Source organism: Stenella coeruleoalba (assembly GCF_951394435.1).
Source record: "Stenella coeruleoalba genome assembly, chromosome: 17".
NCBI lineage: Eukaryota > Metazoa > Chordata > Mammalia > Artiodactyla > Delphinidae > Stenella > Stenella coeruleoalba.
In genome coordinates, this window is record NC_137163.1 from 52,789,458 (window position 1) to 52,808,399 (window position 18,942).

General features: G+C 38.2%; 1 protein-coding gene across 2 annotated transcripts in view; it reads right to left on the reverse strand.

The window, feature by feature from the left end:
* Positions 1 to 134: 134 nt before the first annotated feature.
* E2F5 (E2F transcription factor 5) overlaps positions 135 to 18,942 on the reverse strand; it is a 28,252-nt gene continuing 9,444 nt past the window's right edge. Inside the window, exons 2-9 of one of the 2 annotated variants that reach the window (XM_079901759.1) lie at positions 8,479 to 8,588; positions 7,423 to 7,586; positions 6,086 to 6,127; positions 4,762 to 4,826; positions 4,247 to 4,306; positions 3,412 to 3,679; positions 1,267 to 1,314; positions 135 to 273 (exon numbers count right to left, since the gene is read on the reverse strand). In XM_079901759.1, coding sequence (XP_079757885.1) covers positions 164 to 273; positions 1,267 to 1,314; positions 3,412 to 3,679; positions 4,247 to 4,306; positions 4,762 to 4,826; positions 6,086 to 6,127; positions 7,423 to 7,586; positions 8,479 to 8,588 — 867 coding nt within the window. In that variant the 3' untranslated portion in view covers positions 135 to 163. The remainder of the gene's footprint in view (positions 274 to 1,266; positions 1,315 to 3,411; positions 3,680 to 4,246; positions 4,307 to 4,761; positions 4,827 to 6,085; positions 6,128 to 7,422; positions 7,587 to 8,478; positions 8,589 to 18,942) is intronic. The other variant, XM_079901760.1, reaches the window with a different exon arrangement.

Below are 18,942 nucleotides of genomic sequence, written 5' to 3' on the forward strand. Positions count from 1 at the left end.
TATGGTTGAAGTTTTGTGAAGTAAAAAAGAAAGTATTAGGGAAGAACATTTCAGAATCAGTGAACTAAAAAGATGTTACATTCATTATTTTAAATACTTAGGTTAAGACGTCTAAAATGTTACACAGTTAGAGGTAGATAACAGTCCCAGGTTTCCATGGAATCTAATAATTTAGTATCTGGACATCAAACAGATCACAAACTCCTTCATTATCATCTAAATTAAAGTTGTAGTCATCTGCCGGGGTTGGAGAAAGCCGTAAAAGCGGAAACACTGCAAGCAAAAAATAAATTCAGTGTTAAAGATGGTTTCTACATACAGGTAATGATGTCTAACATAAAATACTATCAAAAACATCAAGCCAAATTATGTTTCCCCTGTTATACAGCAATTTTTTAAAAATATGTAATAGGAAATGTAATGATCAAATTAATGACTTATATTTTGAAAGATTCTTCTTTAAAGACATTTTATGCATTGATTATAGGTGTTAGCTTGAGAAACAAGTTAGTTTTTATTGGTTGAACTTGTCACTAAAATTTATGATTCAGAAACACTGCTCAAAGTATTTTCTCTGATCTGCTAAATAAGCTACCACTTCGAAAACAGAGAAAGGAACTAGACATAAATTAATAAATATGCTGAAATTCTCTGCTTTTACAGAAGTGTTTGATAAATGTCTAAGTGGTTACTGTGCCATTGGCTAATTTAACAGCTGCTACTTCCTAGGTCTCGGCTATACATATTTGTTAGGAACCAGGACTCTGAATCCAAGAACTTTTAGAAAGGTGAGGCCCAGAGAGTAATTGTTAAAGTAACTACCATATTATAGCTAGTTGATTTTTAAGAATTACTTCAGATTAGACGATGATGTGGCTAATCTTAGTAATACTGACTTCACATTGGCAGCTTGAAGTTGGCCATGGTAGGAGTATTTACAAAACTGTTTTCAGATTTCCTGTTGACTCAGATACACTGTTTTACTCTTCTTGGCCAAATTCTTCAGGTGTAAAAAGGGCTAGTATGCCAACAATTTAGAACTTTATTCAGTAAAAGTGATGAGTATCCCCTTATGAATTCTTTTTCCTCAAAATGCAGGCAAAAAAATCTGAAGGATGCCTGTAACTTACTATGAATCATCATAGTACATTAAGCAGTTAAAAAATATAGGTTCTTCATTTCTTTTAAATCATGTGCCACTCATAAATTCTAGAAAAGCATTATTGATGTATAAGGTTATATTTATTAAAATTTTTAACTACTTACCATCAGAAGACATTAACTCATCAATGATATCTCCACTAATAGATCCCGCTGGAAAAAGAAATGTGATAAAGCTTTTTTTACACTTCTCTTTATATATTTTAACAGCAAAAAGGCAGTTACATTTAAACAGCATATATTTAAACACAGTATATATTAAGCACAGTTATATTTAACATCAGCATCTTGATTAAAAGTACGAAATTAGGGCTTCCCTGGTGGCGCAGTGGTTGAGAGTCCGCCTGCCGGTGCAGGAGACACGGGTTCGTGCCCCGGTCCGGGAAGATCCCACATGCCGTGGAGCGGCTGGGCCCGTGAGCCATGGCCGCTGAGCCTGCACGTCCGGAGCCTGTGCTCCGCAACGGGAGAGGCCACAACAGTGAGAGGCCCGTGTACCACACACACACACAAAAAAGTACGAAATTAAAGTACTAGAACTTTATGGAAACAGAATTTTCATGACAACTAATCTGTACCTGGCATTACTTTTAAACTTCTGAACTCAAGATGTAGCCCCAAAAACTCATCATTGTTTTCCCAAAACTGACTCCTCAGTTTTTAAAGTCAGTGTTACCATAATTCTCCCTATGACTCAACCTTAAAAGTGCAACATCACTTTACAGTCCTCCTGTTAACTTTATCTTCAGATCTCACACATCAAAGGTTACTTATTTTGCCTAAAGAGTATTTCTCAAATCTTCCTTATTTCTCTTTCCAGTCCCATTGTCATCACCCCACTTTAGCCTCAATGTTCTCTCACAGTTGCATAACTGCAAACATCTTATCTTCTGTCTTCATTGCCTCTAATCTCTTCTTCCCAGGGCCAGAAGTCTCTTCTTTCCTAATGACGTTACTTCTGTGTTCACCAGTATACAGTTCTAAACGTGCCACTTCCCTGGTCACAAATCTTCATTGGTTTATAGGTCAAAGTCCTAACTCAGTCTGATATTCAAGGCCCTCTCTAATCTGGCCCCAAATTGTTTTCTTTACTATTTCCAAATACAAAATCATGTACGGAAATGAAATGCTCAGAAGTTTCTTTAATGCTTTGTGAAAGCCAATGTACTAATTGTGTCTGAGCTAAACCATAAACCTGCCTACTTTATTCTTCCCAATTAGATTATAAGCTTTTGAAAGATGACACTTTCTGTTGTGCATCCCTGTGGCCTATGGTGTGGAAATACTTATAGGGGAAGGACATGGGCAACAAGAAGCTGAAAAATATTCTGTGTCCAGTAAGATCTTTTTAGGCTCACTCTTACCTATTGTGAACTCAAAGAGTAGACCACATCCCAAAAGGATAAAGGTAAAAATAAACAAAGTGGAATATATACAATATAGTTATTTTAAATTATCTGCAATACTACGTCTAGATTGCATGGCAATCATTCATTCAGCAACCATGGGTCCTTTATTTGCAACCACTAAGGAGTTGGTAAATACCTAGCCATGTAATAACCAAGGGAAAGGACTGGGTGCTGAGGAAATTTTATAAATTTAAGAAATGTGGCCCCTATTCCTGATGCCCAGTTTTTAGCTATTTATCATTTCACAGATCAAACAACTTAGGAAGGCAAGATTTCCTAAATAATTGGAGTTGAGACCACTTATCAACTCTATAAAACTAAGCTTTCCAAATAAAAAGTATAACAATAGAGAATACAGAGAAACAGGAGACATAAGTCACTATAGTTGTCCCTAGTATGATTTTTATTAAACATAGAACAAATTTCAATTATATATACTAGAGTTACTAAGAGATAAAAGAACCTTACAAAGTAAATCGCAGATAAAAAGCTGACATGTAAATAGTAAAAGGGGGGTGGGGGAACAAATCTGGTTTAATTCCAAAAATGGAATCCTAAGGAAAACTGCAAATATATATATTTACACAGTCTATGAAACAACTAGTAGTAGTATAATTAAAGACAGGATCTGTTTTTTAAATTTTCCTCATAATACATATTCCAGTGCTGGGCACACAGAAGACACAAAATTAATACTTGTTGATCAGGTTTACTATTTTGCCTCCTATACTAGATAATAAAATAACATCACAATTGAGAAATTCAGAAAAGCTCTCCAACTTGTTCAACACAGCATTCATATTTTCCCCTCTACTTTTTAAAACAAAGGCTCTGAACCCACCTGAAGATAAGTCTGTGGCTGGAGTCTGCTGAAGATTCTGGCTTCTTTCGGAGACATGTTGCTCAGGCAAGTTCTGAGTTGCCATGTTGGATTTCTGTGGAGGCACTGGAGTCGAGGGCTGAGAGGAAGGCTGTGTGAGGTCATCAGGTGGGGGAACAGGAAAAACCACGGGCTTAGAGGAGCTGGACTCTTTATTTATAAGCAGCACGTGGATAGGTCCGGAATGACTCTTTAGATTGATCTGGTATTTCTTTTGTCCATTCTGACCCTTTGAAGTTAGTGGGCACAAACAAATGAATAAAGGCCAACATTTCTAGGTAAGCTGAAACATTAAAAATAAGACAGGCAAAGCTATAGGGACTAACTACGAGAAAATTAAGCCGCTAAGTCAAAACATAGAGACCTAGAATGGGATATTGAGTGCTATAAACCACTTGCCCCTAAAAGTAAGCTTTTCTTAAATACTGGGCAACTCCCAGTTGTAGAATTCTGGAAACCATCTATTTGTGTGTAATTATACATGTCAGTGTGCAGCAGCACTCCAAGCATTCTCCACATATATGGAACCCCGTCCCCTGGCATCGGCCGCCATGGATGTGGTCATCTGAATGTGCGGTCTTAAATGGCAGCTATTTCACAGGTCGAAACTTTTTTTCATTCAGCAAAGCACAAAGACAACTGAGTTTTCCTACAGAGATATAAATGTAAAGTCCCTCCATTTCAAAAAGGTAATTTGTATCCCGAGGCTTCAGAAACCAGTAATGTAAACGCCTAAATACAAAGTTCTAGAGTAGCTGGGAGAAGAGAGGGAGGTGATAACAGTAATTTTTTCTACCTCTTTTTTGATTGTTATAGTTTTCAAATCAGTTTGTTTCAGGAAATTTGAATCTGAAAACTAAAATCATGAAATTTATATTAGCATAGAGTCAATAAATATCTCTGACTCAATAAGCCAGAAAATGTTTTTTAAAAGACCTAATTTAAAGCAATATATTATTGTTGATATTTAAAGTGAACTTTTTCCTCAGGATTGTTATATTGGTTATAGATATAGTCAAACTGATCTTTTAAGATTATTGACTATATCATTACTCATTCCTTGATGTCTTCTAGCTCAAATAAAATCAAATTTTAAGAAAAGTTAAATGTTAAATGATTCATTCAGTCACTTCCATAATTTTACCAAAGTACTGAAGACATCTAAATTCAGATATCAGTACTTTCAAACAGACACCTTAAAAGCAGTAACTTGAAAGTGTTTGCAATTAGCTCATGTTCAGCTAAAGAAAATATATTTGTCCCTCTTGGAACAGTAGATCCATTTTAACAAAAGTTATCCTACATACATACCATTTCTGGAATAGGTACCTCCAGCTGTGTACCAGAAGGTGCTTGAATGGCCAAAAGTGTATCACCTGGTCAAAAAAATTAAGAAATAAAGATTTTTACATTTTAGAAAATACTACTGATCCTGTAATACAGTGGCCAAGAGTGTGGGTTGGCCAAGAGTGTGGGCTGTGGAGTCAGAATGCTTGGATTTGAATCCCAAGCTAGGTAACCTTGGGCTTTGGTTCTTAATTCTGTAAAATGGAGGCAATATAACTTACTGCATAGGGTTTTTTTTTGAGGACTAAATGAGGCAATATATGTGTTAGACCTTAGAACAGGTTAAATGTGTTAGCTCTATTCTCATAAACAAACTGCTTTCACCCAATCTCATGTCAAGTCTGAGATTCTTGAAACCTTTTAGCCTTAGTTAAATAACACTGTTTAGTTGAAGTATTTATACTACTTAAATGACTGGAGACACTAAAGATTAGGTATGATACAGTGAAATCTTAAGCTTAAGTGAACTTACTTTTGAAGCCAAATTCTACAGCAGTCTCTGCTGAGTTGAAGATTAAAAATACTTCCCCCTTTCTTTGAAAACTTGGGAAATATGATGGCAAAGTAGAGCAATAAGCCCACATATATTACCAACGTAATCTTAGATGAAAGTCAGATTCCACTTGGCAAGGTGTTCGGCAGATTATTTTTTGTATGTGCATGATACAAGACTGTCCTCTTTTAATAGGTCATGCACAATTAAATATAAATCTGTATGCAAAATTTCATTTTACTTGTATTATATATATTATGGAAATACAGCCCCCACCGCCCATTTTAGTTACTAATATATTGTCATCTTAAGGGGAAAACATGGAGGCTGGGGATGGAATAGGGTGAGGAATAATTTTCCTGATAATAAAATGGATAAACCTCACTCTGTCCTCATGCTTTCTTTGGGTTCCATTTGTGACCAGCACACTTGCTACATATATTTTCATAAACAGTGCCAATGAGAACCGTGTTCTAGTTCAAGTTTAGTCATTGACTCTGTGATTCTGTGACTTTGAGGCTGTTGCTTAATCGCTGACTTAGGTGCCTCTCCCACACATAGTTTATACCTACTGATGTGGGCAATGAAGTGAAAGCAGGGAAAAGCAGTTATTGTCATGGAAACAGAAATGAAAGCAGCCTATCAACACATAGCACTGTAGAGTGAAACCCAAAAATGTCCACAAGTCCTGAAAATAATGACTTAGGGTGAGTGCATGGAGAATTTTGAATCACGTTACACTAAATAGGTTGATTACAGGAAGAATGTAAGAAAAAATTTACTAACAGTACTTACCATTAAAGCAATTACAGATGTCTTCATGAGTTACATAGGAAAATGTACTGTCATAGAGTTAAGGAAACAACATTTATATCAAGGTCTAGACATTTAAATTAAGATAATAAATCTGAAGGCCAAAATAAAATGACCAAATGCATGAAGGGACTGTCACATATGGTCAGATGAAAAACAACACAAGTCTTCAGTCTGAAAAGGCAAAGACAATCACATAAAGGTCCATAAGAGAAGTGTCCATCCTTTGCTCTAAGAAGAAGCCACTTTTGATTTCTCTGTCATTGAGAACTCTTGGGAGAGAGATGGAAAACACATTCCTCATGGAGACAGGAGCTTCAGGGGGAAGGATATTGATGGGAAAAAGGATGCTCTCAGTGGGAGTGAAGAGCAACTATACAAGCCTCTGCATCGAGAATCTTCTTGGGTCATGGTTTGGGGAATTGGGAGTGGCCACAATCTTGGAAAGCAGTGCAGCAAAGTGCATGATCAACTAGTTCAATGCTTTTTGAATCTTGGGGTTCCACAAGGCACAGTTGAAGACCCCCATTATTATCAAACTGTTAAGGAGTTCTGATCATAGAAAGGAAATAACAAATGAGATCATGGACTTGTTCACCAAAGACAAGACAACACAAAAAATAAATTGTATACATTAGTCAAAAGTTCATAAGAGGTGGTACCAGATAAATGTAGTTAAAATGTTCCATATGACTACAGGTAAGTTCACAAATCAAGAGTCACAGATATCTAAGAGAACACAATGACTATAAGAAACACATGGAGTATATCACTAATGATGTTTCCTCCCAGTACAACAGATACTCCAGCCTTGGAACCCCACCCTCCAGTAAATACTGTCTTTGGGTTAATGTTAGGCGGAATGTATCCTGGACTGATTGCAGGCCTGTAATATTTCATTTTCAAACCAAAATTAATTTTTTAAAACTTTGAGAGCTGCTGAATTTTTACTACTTCAGAACACTGAATGATTTAAGTACAGAACAATGATTTAAGTATGTCTATGCACTTAACAATGACTTCCAAATTCGTAGACCCCCTAAGCACACTTTAGCTAGCATGTTACGTCCTATCAATGGGTAGACTGAATGTAGGTGAATTTGTTTTTCTCAATGCAACACAGTAATGATGCTAACTGATGCACTGTATAACTTAAAAAGGTAAAAATTTTAAAATATTAGTATAAATCAGAATTATAAAATTAAAATGTTATATTCACTAGCAAAACTGAACTCTAAAAACACTAGAATAAAGTAACTGATCTTCAGCCTGAAAGAATATGTAGATATTATGTATATATATAGCGTATTTAAAAGGATATCTATTATTAATGGAGTCGTCCATCACATTTTTGATGCTTTGCTGTAGCCACAACTTCTGCTGATCAAGTTCTCTTTCCTTCAGTTCTAGATCTTCAATTTCGGCTTTAAGATATCTTAATCTATCTATGACTTCTTTAGTATTACAGCCAGCACCTACACCTCTTAAAAACATATGAGAATTAATATCCCCAGTATCAGACCCAGTTAAACATCACTTAATTTTTGTAGTAGTAAAACTCACTGAATATATTCAAGACAAAAATCTTTACACTCTTCTAAAAATCAAGCATTAAAATCCTTAGAAAATTTAAACACCATATACCTCTGAATATGTTTGCTTAGACAATTTATTGCCAAGAACAACCAAAGTACACAAATTCTCAACATGTTCTAGTATGCTTTTTGTCTTCTAGAAGGTCAGGCTGGTGACTGAGGCACCAGAGGATGTCAAAGTCAAATTGTCACACTGGAAGTCTCACTATATGGACTGAGATACTGGTAAAACACATTATAACCTTTTAATATATTTTGGTGGGATTTTTGGCTAAGATAAACCAAAAAATTAAGGCTAAAGGGGACAAATTTGTGGAACAGAAAGTGTTTATCACACTCAAACATACAACAGTTAACAAATGACAACATGCATTTCAACTAACCATTATTTACAAAGTACATAATCCTGTGTATAAGACACAGTTCCTGTTTTCAAGGAGTTTATATTAGGCGGGCAGATAAATACTTAAGCAGAGAGGAATTAATAATACAAAGCAGTATGCAGTGTGTACCAAATGAGTAGCTTGAGGGAGAAAGTAAGATCTGAATTTTAAGAGTGTAAATTAAACAGTGGAGTGAGCAAGGGGACATCCCAACATAGAAGTGACACATACAGAAGCCCAAAGAGGTGTGTCCAGGGACACAGGTGGGGCTGGTGTGACTAGAGTAGATGGCTGAAATAGAGGCCTTCGGAGAGGCAAATGGTAGAAAGGTCAGATCTTACAGAGCACTGAGAAGAAAAAGAAAGGTTTTAGAACAGAGTACTGGTTTGTAACTTACTTCCATTGTATACTATTTTTTGACTTTTTTTCAATTAGGTCAATTCCTTCCAAGACATTGGTGATATCATAAATTCTTCTCTTTTGCCTCACTGCCAAAGTATCTGCAGCCTGTTTAAAAAAAAAAAAAAGGAAAGAACAATGAAATAAATTACATTTCGTATTTTAAGGCCAAAAAGGCTTTGGTTATTAAGGTCACAGCATGAGAGCCCAATCCTAAATCTGACCCAGTCAGCTGCTTGGGTATGTGCAAATCAACCCTCAAACACTGAAAATACCAAAGAAATTATTCCATTTAAAAGCCAGCAGATGTTGGAATGGAAAAAAAAAATGAAGAAGTCGTGACACGAAGCCCACAAAAATTAAAGAACACAATAAGAATACTTCATATCACCTTATGGGCTAATCCCGAAAAGGCACTGCTAATTGTCACTTCCTATCTTATTTCTCCGTTCATAAACAGTCTTGTCTAAAATCAGCCTTAATTACTTTTTAAAACTTTGAAAAATTATATGTCAGCAGCTTTTAAATAATGAAGTCAAGATACTTGGGGGAAAATTCTGAATTATACACACACTGTAATACCTTGAAATACACAATCTGCATTTTTTAAACTCACAGTGAAAAGAGAGGAATGATCATGCCATTCCAACACAAAGCATAAAATCTACAAGAAATCAAAATCTATAGCACAAGGTTTTGGTACTAGCAAACACAAAAGCTTGGTAGTTTCACTCACATTAGGTAAGACCAATGAAAATAATTAACGCTATCATGTCATGAATGAATTGAGGAATGCTGGACAGTTCTTCTAACTAGTTCTCACTCACATGTCTGACATTTGTTCCCCAATAGTACAAACAGAACCTCTAAGACGAGGTTACCTTACAGCTCTTTTTTTCAGAGTGGATTAGACAACAGACTATCTTGAATGTGGAGTCACATTTTAAGATTCATGGTAGTAATGAAAAAACACATTTATGTCCTTACTGACAATATTCAGTACATATGTACAAGATTTCGTTTCATATAGTTAGTTACCAACTACCCCAGGGCTTGCTTCCTTCCACAGGGGGCATGTGCAACCAACAGCAACTGCTTGCTTCACAGGCATGTGGAATCTGTAAGTGAAATGTCGGTTCTATCAATCTAGTCGTTGTGTTACCAAAAATACCGGTTACTGTTGTCCAATCACACAGGTCTTCGGGAAGGGGATTCATGCCTCAAACAGTGGACTAGGAGGGTAAGTAGGAAGTGGCAGAGAGAAGGAAGAACCAGAGCGTGAGGCTGTTTGAACCCCCAACTCTGACTAGAGTTTGGCTCCATCTCTTCTAGAAAACGAGCAAATGAAAAAGAGGACTAGGCATTGTTTCATTGATATCCTCTTCCTTGTACTTAGCAATTTCCTCTCTGTTTCACCTACCATCCTAGAGTTTCTGTCCTTGAGTGTGAGGCTGTCTTTCTGAAGAGCAATCATCTACCGCAAAGCTAACTGTAAAATCTTAACTTGTGAATTAATGTCTCACTTCCCTCTTGAGAAGTAGCCCACAGCACTCCAAGCCAGCTCTGTGTTATCCGTAGCTACAGACTCAACACACAAAAGCCGTCACAACCACAGCAACAGCTCACCAGGTAGGGTATTAAAATATGTTTGTATGAACCAGATCACATAGCTATTCTAGGTCACTGGGCAAAGAGCCATGAGATCTCACTTTTAGCTCAAAATTTGTAAAAAAGTATCTCATTTATAATTTATTACTGCTTAACAATTATAAAATTAAACACTTGATTTCCAAATCTAAGCATTATTTCTTAAATATCTTTCTATTTAAATATATATACATGATCAACATTAAAAAGGATCTCCAGGAAGCTTTTATTTTAGCAGCTGCATCATCCTTCTGAAGTCAGGTTCTGGAGCCAGGCACACCACGATCCAACCCCAGCCCTGCCACTTCCTGTCTTCAGTTGGCTTCAAACTCATTAAACCTCACTTCCTTTTTGGAAAATGGATAACAACACATGCTGAATTGTGGGGATTAAACTGGATAATCTTAGCACAGTGTCTGCTGCATAATTTAAATATTGGTAAGTAACTGCCTCATCATCAAATACAGGTTGAAACAAGAGATCGTGGGTAAGTTAGAGTTTGCATGTATACGAACCTATCGTATTTTATGTAGTGTTTTTAAAAGTTGCGTGTGAATTCTTAAAGTTTTATTAAGTAGTCCAAGACCTTTGTACTTAATAAAATCATACAAGGAATCACCACCACCTTCATTCATTCATTCAGCACCCACGGGGTGCCAGGCTCGTCTGCGTCTTAAGGATACAGTGGTGACAGAATGAAGTAGCCCACGGCACTCCCTCTTTTGAGGTCAGGGAGTTAATAATGTACAAAGAATTATGTTAGAAGGAATGCATGTAGGAAGGTGCTATATTTAACAGGATTTTCAGAGAAGAGCTCCCTGATAAGGCGACATTTGAACGGAATGAAGTGACCCCTGGGAACACCTGGCAGTAAGTGCAAAGGCTCTGAAGTGGGAGATGCTTAGGTCCTTCAAGAAAAGGCGGGCAGGCCAGTGTGGCCAGAATAGTGATTGAGAGGGAGAATGGGAAGGGGGTGTGTAACAAGAGGAGGAAGAAAGGGGAAGGGGAAGAGAGACAGGGAGACAAAGATGATAACCTGGAAGAGGTAGCAAGGGGCCAGATCACTGGGGTCTTGCAGGCCACTGTAAAGACTTCAGCTTTTACCCCCAGTAAAACAGAAAGTCACTGGAAGGCTCTGGGAACATAATGATTTGGCTCCATATTTTCAAAGGTTCTCTCGGGCTGCTCTGGGTGAAAGAAAAGAAGCCAGTGAGAAAGCAATGGCAATAATCCATTCAAGAGATGGCCATGGCTTGGTGGAGGGGGAGATTGTGAGAAGTGGTGAGATTCAGGATCTGTATTTTTTAGAGCTTTTTAAAATTTTTTTACAGCTTTATTGGATTATAATTTATAATTGCTTTACAACATTGTGTTTGTTTCTGCTGTACAACAAAGTGAATCAGCTATATGTATACACATATCCCCCCACTCTTGAGCCTCTCTCCCACCCTCCCCATCCCACCCCTCTAGGTCGTCTCAAAGCACCGAGCTAATCTCTCTGTGCTATACAGCAGCTTCCCACTAGCTATCTGTTTTACACATGATAGGGTACATATGTCAATGCTACTCTCTCAATTCGTCCCAGCCTCCCCTTCCCCCACTGCGTCCACAAGTCGGTTCTCTACGTCAGTGTCTCTATTCCTGCCCTGCCACTAGGTTCATCAGTACCATTTTTCTAGATTCCATATATATGCATTAATATATGGTATTTAGGATCTATTTTGAAGGTACAGCAAGCAGGCGATCCTGAGAAAGGAATCAAGAGTAACTCTTTGGTTTTTGACATGAGCAACTGGAGATGAGGAAGGTTGCAGGAGGAATATGTTTGGGACACTGAAAATCAGGAACACGGCTTTGGACATGTTGACTTCCAGGGGGGAGAAATCAAGAAGGCCACTGGACATTGGGAGTGTGTGGGTTAGGGGAGAAGTCCAAGCTAGAGATACAAATTCAGAAGCCATCAGTAAAGAAGACATTTTAGGACACTGGATGGAACCTACTGGATTCACCTAGGAGGTGAGCATAGAAGGAGAAGATGTCTAAGGGCCAACCCTGGGGTTCGCCAGTATTTAAGATCCGAGAAATGAGGGGCAACCTGCCACTGAAGTAAGAGAAGTAGGAAGAGTGGGGTCTTGGAAGCCAAGGGAAGAGTGTAAGAAAGAGTGACCATGTTAAGTATCGCTGGCAGGGAGACCTGATTCACTGAGACCTGATCCATGGATTAGAAAGATCACGAGTGACCTTGGTCGGCGCCGTTTTGACAGAGTGGCGGAGTAGAAAGCCTTCATGGAGAGATTCCAGGACAGAGTAGAAGGAAAGCTGGAGTGGACAGCTCTTCTGAAGATTTCTGCTGCAAAGAGGAACAGAAATGGGGCAGTAGATATAGGGAATTGTGGGGTTTCCCCAGGAAGTTTTTTTTTCCCTTCATTTCTCTTTTCTTTTAAAGGTGGAGCAATTTCAACATGCGAGTATGCTGATAGGAATGAGCCAGTAAAGGGGGAAGAGGGATAATTCATGATGCAGGAGAGAGAAGGGGCAACCAATAAAGAAACAGCAGTAAGTAGGCAAGGGGGGATGTGAATCAGACTAGCTGAGGATCAGCCTTACATAATAAGAGGGCATATTAATAACTGAAGCTCATCAGAGTGCCCAAGTGCAGCTGTGGGTACGATAGTAGACAAGGTAAGGGGAGAGGTTAGACACTTCCTTCTGGTTGCTTTTTTTTTCTCATCAGTGGAGGTGGGAGTGGAGGAGTGAAGGGGGAGAGGGGTTTAGTGGTTGAGAGAGGAGAAGTGTGAAATCCTCATCTAGGAAAGCCAGAGAATAAGTCATGTAGAAGGAATGCTGGACCTCACTATGGTCCGGTTCAAGTTAGTGGTCCTGAATTTAAAGTGAGAGCCATCAGAATCACTGTGCATTTTCCTGCGGCCCTGCAGAAAGGCTGGGGTGTTGTCAAGGGACAGGCAGGGAACAAAATGGGTGCATCCTCATCCCATGCTGGCACCGTGGCTGTTGAATGCACATTGAGTATGCTTCAAATTTACTTTAAAAGTTTACATTTATCATTCTAGGACCTGACCTATATAGCCATAGGGAAGCATCCGTTAGATGCTCACTTTTTCAGGAAAAACAAACATAACCCTCTGAAAGGCATAGATCTCCCCTCCAAATATTAAACTCTTTTCTAAAAATATGTCACCAATGGTGAACAAACTGATATCCACAGGTGGAACAAAATTAAAACTTGTGATGCTTTTAGGAGGTGGACAAGTCAAATAAAACCTAAGAGCTGAGAGGGATCACATATAAGTGCTAAAAAGGGCTTTAAGAATTTTCTGGCCCCACCCCTTCACTTGAACAAATGAGTCCACTAAGACCAGTGTTAATTCTGGGAGGGAGAGAGATTATGTGGTAGCTTTATTTGGATTAGGATTAGTTGCGGCTCATTTGCTCAAGGATGTTCTTCCGGTGCAGCCTGATGCTTCATTCAAAAGGGCTGATATAAACACAGTAACTCTGGAAACATCCTGTCTTTCAGGTTCTCCATCTGTAAAGCAGGTACTTTACTCTCTTCCAGGACAACAACTGTTGACACACGTGCACTCAATGTCTTAGCTACTGTGCTACAGAGACTAACGTTACAGTGAGGAGGGCCACATCCAAAAATCAAAACTGTGCAATACAAACACTACAAGGGACTTTCCTGGTGGCCCAGTGGTTAACACTCTGCGCTTCCACTGCAGGGGGCACAGGTTTGATCCCTGGTCGGGGAACTAAGATCCCGCATGCTGCACAGCACGGTAAAAAAAAAAAAAAAAAAAAAAAAAAAAAAACCCACTACAAAACATCAGTTAGTTATATACACATGCATACAGACATGCCCAAGTGATGGGATCCTGGATATAAGGTGGAAGGACCCCAGGTAATACACCAAGATTGCCTATGAAATATTTTAATGAGAATTTAAAAAAAACTGTGCTCGATGGTATGTTGCTTTATCTCATGGTAAGATTACTAGCTAATTTCAAACACTGTTAAAGATAATTGAGATGTAGAATGTTTGATTTCAACCCACAGTTAAGAAGAACCATTTATAAGCCAGTAATTGGATAATTGTGTAATAGGATCTTTCACAGATGTTATCTAACTTAATGCTCACAACTGCTTTGTAAAGTAGGTATCATTCTCCCTGTTTTATAGGAAACAGACTCAGAAGGCTAATGAATAATCAGGTGGAATCTGGCATTAATTATATATTCATGAAATAAATTTGTGGCAAAACATTTTCAAATGGACTTCTATTATTTTTAAAGACTGGTGGACCGTCATAAGTTCCCAAGCTATACAAATGCACTGAGTAGCAATTCGAGTACCACTAGTCTGCAGGTGGTTCCATCTAGAGTGTATAAAATGGTCTGAAAAGGCAGAAAGATCTTCATTTCCACTTATTATTCAAAAATAATAACCAGTAACAAAAAAACTGTAAGCATATCTAAGTCTTCCGGACATGGCTAACACCTGGCAGAATGAGGATGAAAAAATGAAACAGTCCTGTAAAGTAGAGACAAAGTGTTATAGGAGACTGAAAAAAGAGAGATTACTGGAGGTGGGGGCAAAACAGGAAAGAGTTCCTGGAGGAGGCTGCTGTGTGCTTTCAATGCATCTGTAGAGGATGTTACATCAGGAAGGAAATTAAATACCCCAAAAATAAATAACTTACTTTAAGGCTACAAAGGGCTTCCTCCAGAAGCAGCGCTAAGCACACAAGTGTTTTAATGAGTAAATCTCCCCCGAAGAAATCTCTCCTTAAAAAATCTGCAGTGCTTTCACTACCTCAAACTAACTACTACTCTATATGATATTTTTAAGTGCATAAGCTTTAAATTTGTTCTAATTCTTAAATTTTTTTAATAAACTCTGCATAAGCTTTTGAAAAGAAACTTCATTTGTACTGCCTTACTCAAGTCACCCAAGATTTCTCAAAAGAAAAAAGAAGACACTTGATAAAATATCTATTTAAGTAGGAAAAGCCTGCTGAAACTCAGCTCTAGAGATTGCTTGCCTAGGTCCCCAAATGCGTGCTTTGTAATTCTCATATGTGTTAAGTTTCTAAAACAGGAGCAAAATTAAGCATGCATCTGCTATTCTACCACTGGGATTTGTATCTGCACATTTTCTATCATCCTAATGGTTAGAAGTTAGGAACCAAAGAAGTGACACAGAAGTTAGGAACACGGGCTAGCCTGTAAGATAACAGTTAAGACACTGTTGTTGTGAAGATTAAATGAGTATATTTGATACACTTACGAGAGTGCCTTGTACATCACGAGTATTACATTCGCGTTAGCCATTATCACTATTATAGATCCAATTTCTCACCTATAGTAAGAAAACATTGTTCTTTGAAAAGTGTATCATGGAACGTAACAGACCACATTTACTTACTTATCTGGTGTAACTCACTAACTGTAACATTTCAGAACACAGTCAAGCACAATGAAGTAGGAAAAAGGGCTTCTGCAGAAGCAAAAATAGATATAAAAAGGTATGTTTTATTACTCAAATAGTTCACGCCATTTGGATCCTATTTACTCCTTCTCTTCTATGATTCCTAACAGTGGGGATATTTAATTTCAACGTCCACGAGAAAACTGGAAGTACCATCTGGGACACTGGCGAGGTAGCTAGGCAGCAATCAAGGGATGTGGCAGAAATTATAGAAAGGATAAAAAACTCACTAAGCAGACAAAGCTGAGGGCACTGGACATGGCAGTAATCCAACACACTTAGAAAAGCTTTGAGGCTATCACCTCCAAAGGATACAAAAAATCATATTCATCATGACTACCCCAAGTTACCAAAAGAATAAAATCAAGCACAAAGACATGTGTAATGCATTTTGGAAAATTTTCAAACCAAAATGGTTAAATGTTCTTTTATAAGAAATAATGTTATTAATAGACATAAACCCTTAGGTAATCAGAAAACTCAGCTATGGACAAAATCTCATTATCTAAAGGATAAACAACGGTTTCAGAATACCTGGACTTTTCATTATCAAGAAGAATGTACTAGTCAGATGTGGATTTTAAAATAAATCCAAAAATCTCAAAGGGATTACAGTTGAATGTGACCAATGACTGAGTTAAACTCAATTTTCAGGGCAACTTCCTTCACAACTGTGACCAGCGGCCTATTCTGAAAACTGATTAAACCCCCCCAAATAACTGGGGCATCTCTGTCTCAAACACACATACACACACAGACACGCATATGTATATACATCAAAATGTCAAAAATTTCCTTCACCAAGAACTTCTAAATGTCAAATCTATGGAAGAAATAAAAATGAAAAGATAAAGATTTGACTATCTCAATAATTAAAACTCAGTAAAAGAAAGTATGAAGACCACGAATTAAAACATGGACAAAAGATAAATTTCACACCAAAAATTTGTTAACATTCTTGAAAAAGTTTTCAAACTTTTAATGAGTTAGCAAAAGAATAATAAAGAAATGCAAATTTAGGGCTTCCCTGGTGGCGCAGTGGTTGAGAGTCTGCCTGCCGATGCAGGGGACACGGGTTCGTGTCCCGGTCCGGGAAGATCCCACATGCCGCAGAGCGGCTGGGCCCGTGAGCCATGGCCGCTGAGCCTGCGGGTCCGGAGCCTGTGCTCTGCAACGGGTGAGGCCACAACAGCGAGAGGCCCGCGCACCAAAAAAAAAAAAAAAAAAAAAAAAAAGAAATGCAAATTGAAACAATGAAAATATACGTCTACACAGAGAATTGTACCCGAATATTCATAAAGGCCCAAAATTGGGAGCAGCAGGTGAATGGATAAGCAAAGTGTACTATATCCACAAAACGAAATACCAATCAGGGACAGAAAGGAATGAACTATTGGTACAGGTAACAATGGGCGTGAATCTCCAAAACATCATGCTGAGTGAAAGAAGCTAAACCCAGAGCACATACTGTATGAGTACATTACCATGAAACTTTAGCAAAGGTCGTTTTAATCCATGGAAAAGAAAACAGAGCAATGCTTGCTTGGCGGGGTGGGGAGGCTGGAGTTTGGCTGGGAGAAGGCAAAAGGGAGCTGTTTTGGGTGATGGAAATGTTACACATCTGGTTGTGGTGGTGGTTACAGGTACAAGCATTTGTCAAAACTCACCGAACTGTACAGTTAAAATGGGAGCACTTAATGGGTGGAAATTATACCTTTACAAAGTTGACTTAAAAAACAGAGATACTATTATTCATCATCTTTCAAATTTGTAGAATATGAAAACATCAGAATACCCAATATTGATTCATTCTATCTATCCATCACTTATCTAACAAACACCTGGAAACAGCACTTACTATGTGCCGGGTACTGTTTAAGTGCTTTAAAAGTAAAAACTCACTTTAGCCATTCCTATAATGATAATCACATGAGATAGATACTATTATTGTCACCATTTTTGCAAAAGAGGAAAGTGAAGCTCAGTAACTTGTCCAAGGCCACCGAAATGGTATGGTAAAATCAGGATGTGAACCCAGGGTGTATACTTTTAGCCGTTGCAAAATGCTATTTCTGATGTGGTGAGGTAGCTGGTCATGATTATATGCTGCTAGTGGAGTATAAGTACCATCTTTTTGTAAAGCAATTTGGCAACATTCATCAAAGGTTTTACATTTTTATGATTCTTTGATCTAGTAATTCTTTAGTATAGATTATCAGAAGCAGAAATAATTTTAAAATGTCTAAATGCCAAAAATGTTTCCTGGACCTCTGTTGCTAAATCCAGTGGACGCTACAAAGTCTTGTATCCTCTGCAGCACTTGACTCTGGTTCTCTCCTTCCTAAAGCACTGTTCCCTGGCCTTGCTGTCACCACAACCCATAGGTTTTTCCTCCTCAGTCTCGGGCTGTTTCTTCTCAAGTCTCCTTTTTCTCTGCTGTTCCTGAACTGAGTGTTGGCCCAACTTCCATTCTTACTCCTCTTTCCACTCTAAACCTTCTCCCTTACATACCTCATAAACCAACCATTTCCATCAAACTGGTAGCCCTGGTCTTCTTCTTGGGCTCCAGATTCATAATTCCCACAGGCTGCCAAATATCTACTCAAGGATGGCCTATAGGCGTCTCATGCATGCCCAGAATTGAACTTCCCTTTCCTCCAAATTCCTTTCCTCTTTTCGTAATTTCTAAGTGAAAACCACCACCATCCACTCAGCTGACCACGCCATGACCTGGCAGTCATCCCTGATTCCTTTTCCTATAGACTCAGCAACCAAGTTCTGTCACTTCTACAATGAAACATCTTATCTCCCCACTTCTTTATATTTCCACTGCTCTACCTTAGTTCAAGCCTGTAATCTTGCCTAAATTACAACCTTGTTCTCTAAATTCAACAGTCATCTAATTTATAGCTTTGCAAATGTACCATTTCTTTCTCTGGCCTCATGGCTCTGGCACTTGCTGTCTTGCTGGGAATGCCTTTTCACCTAATGCAAATCTGATCACATCCATTCTATTTGTTGAAAGCTTACAACAGACTGGCTGGATCAGTACTGGTAACACACAAGACACAGTCCCTCGCCTCACAGAGCACTTGGTCTAGAAGGGAACACAGGCAAATAAATAAATGAAGAAACAATCCCATCTTGTGATAAGGGGTATTAAGGAAAAGAACAGGTAACGGAGAAACAGAATAAACGGGAATCAACTTCAGCCACTTTAGATTAAGAGGAAGAGTCAGGAGATGCATCTGCATCAGTTTCCTATGGCTGCTGTCAAAATTATCACAAATTTAGTGACTTAAAACAA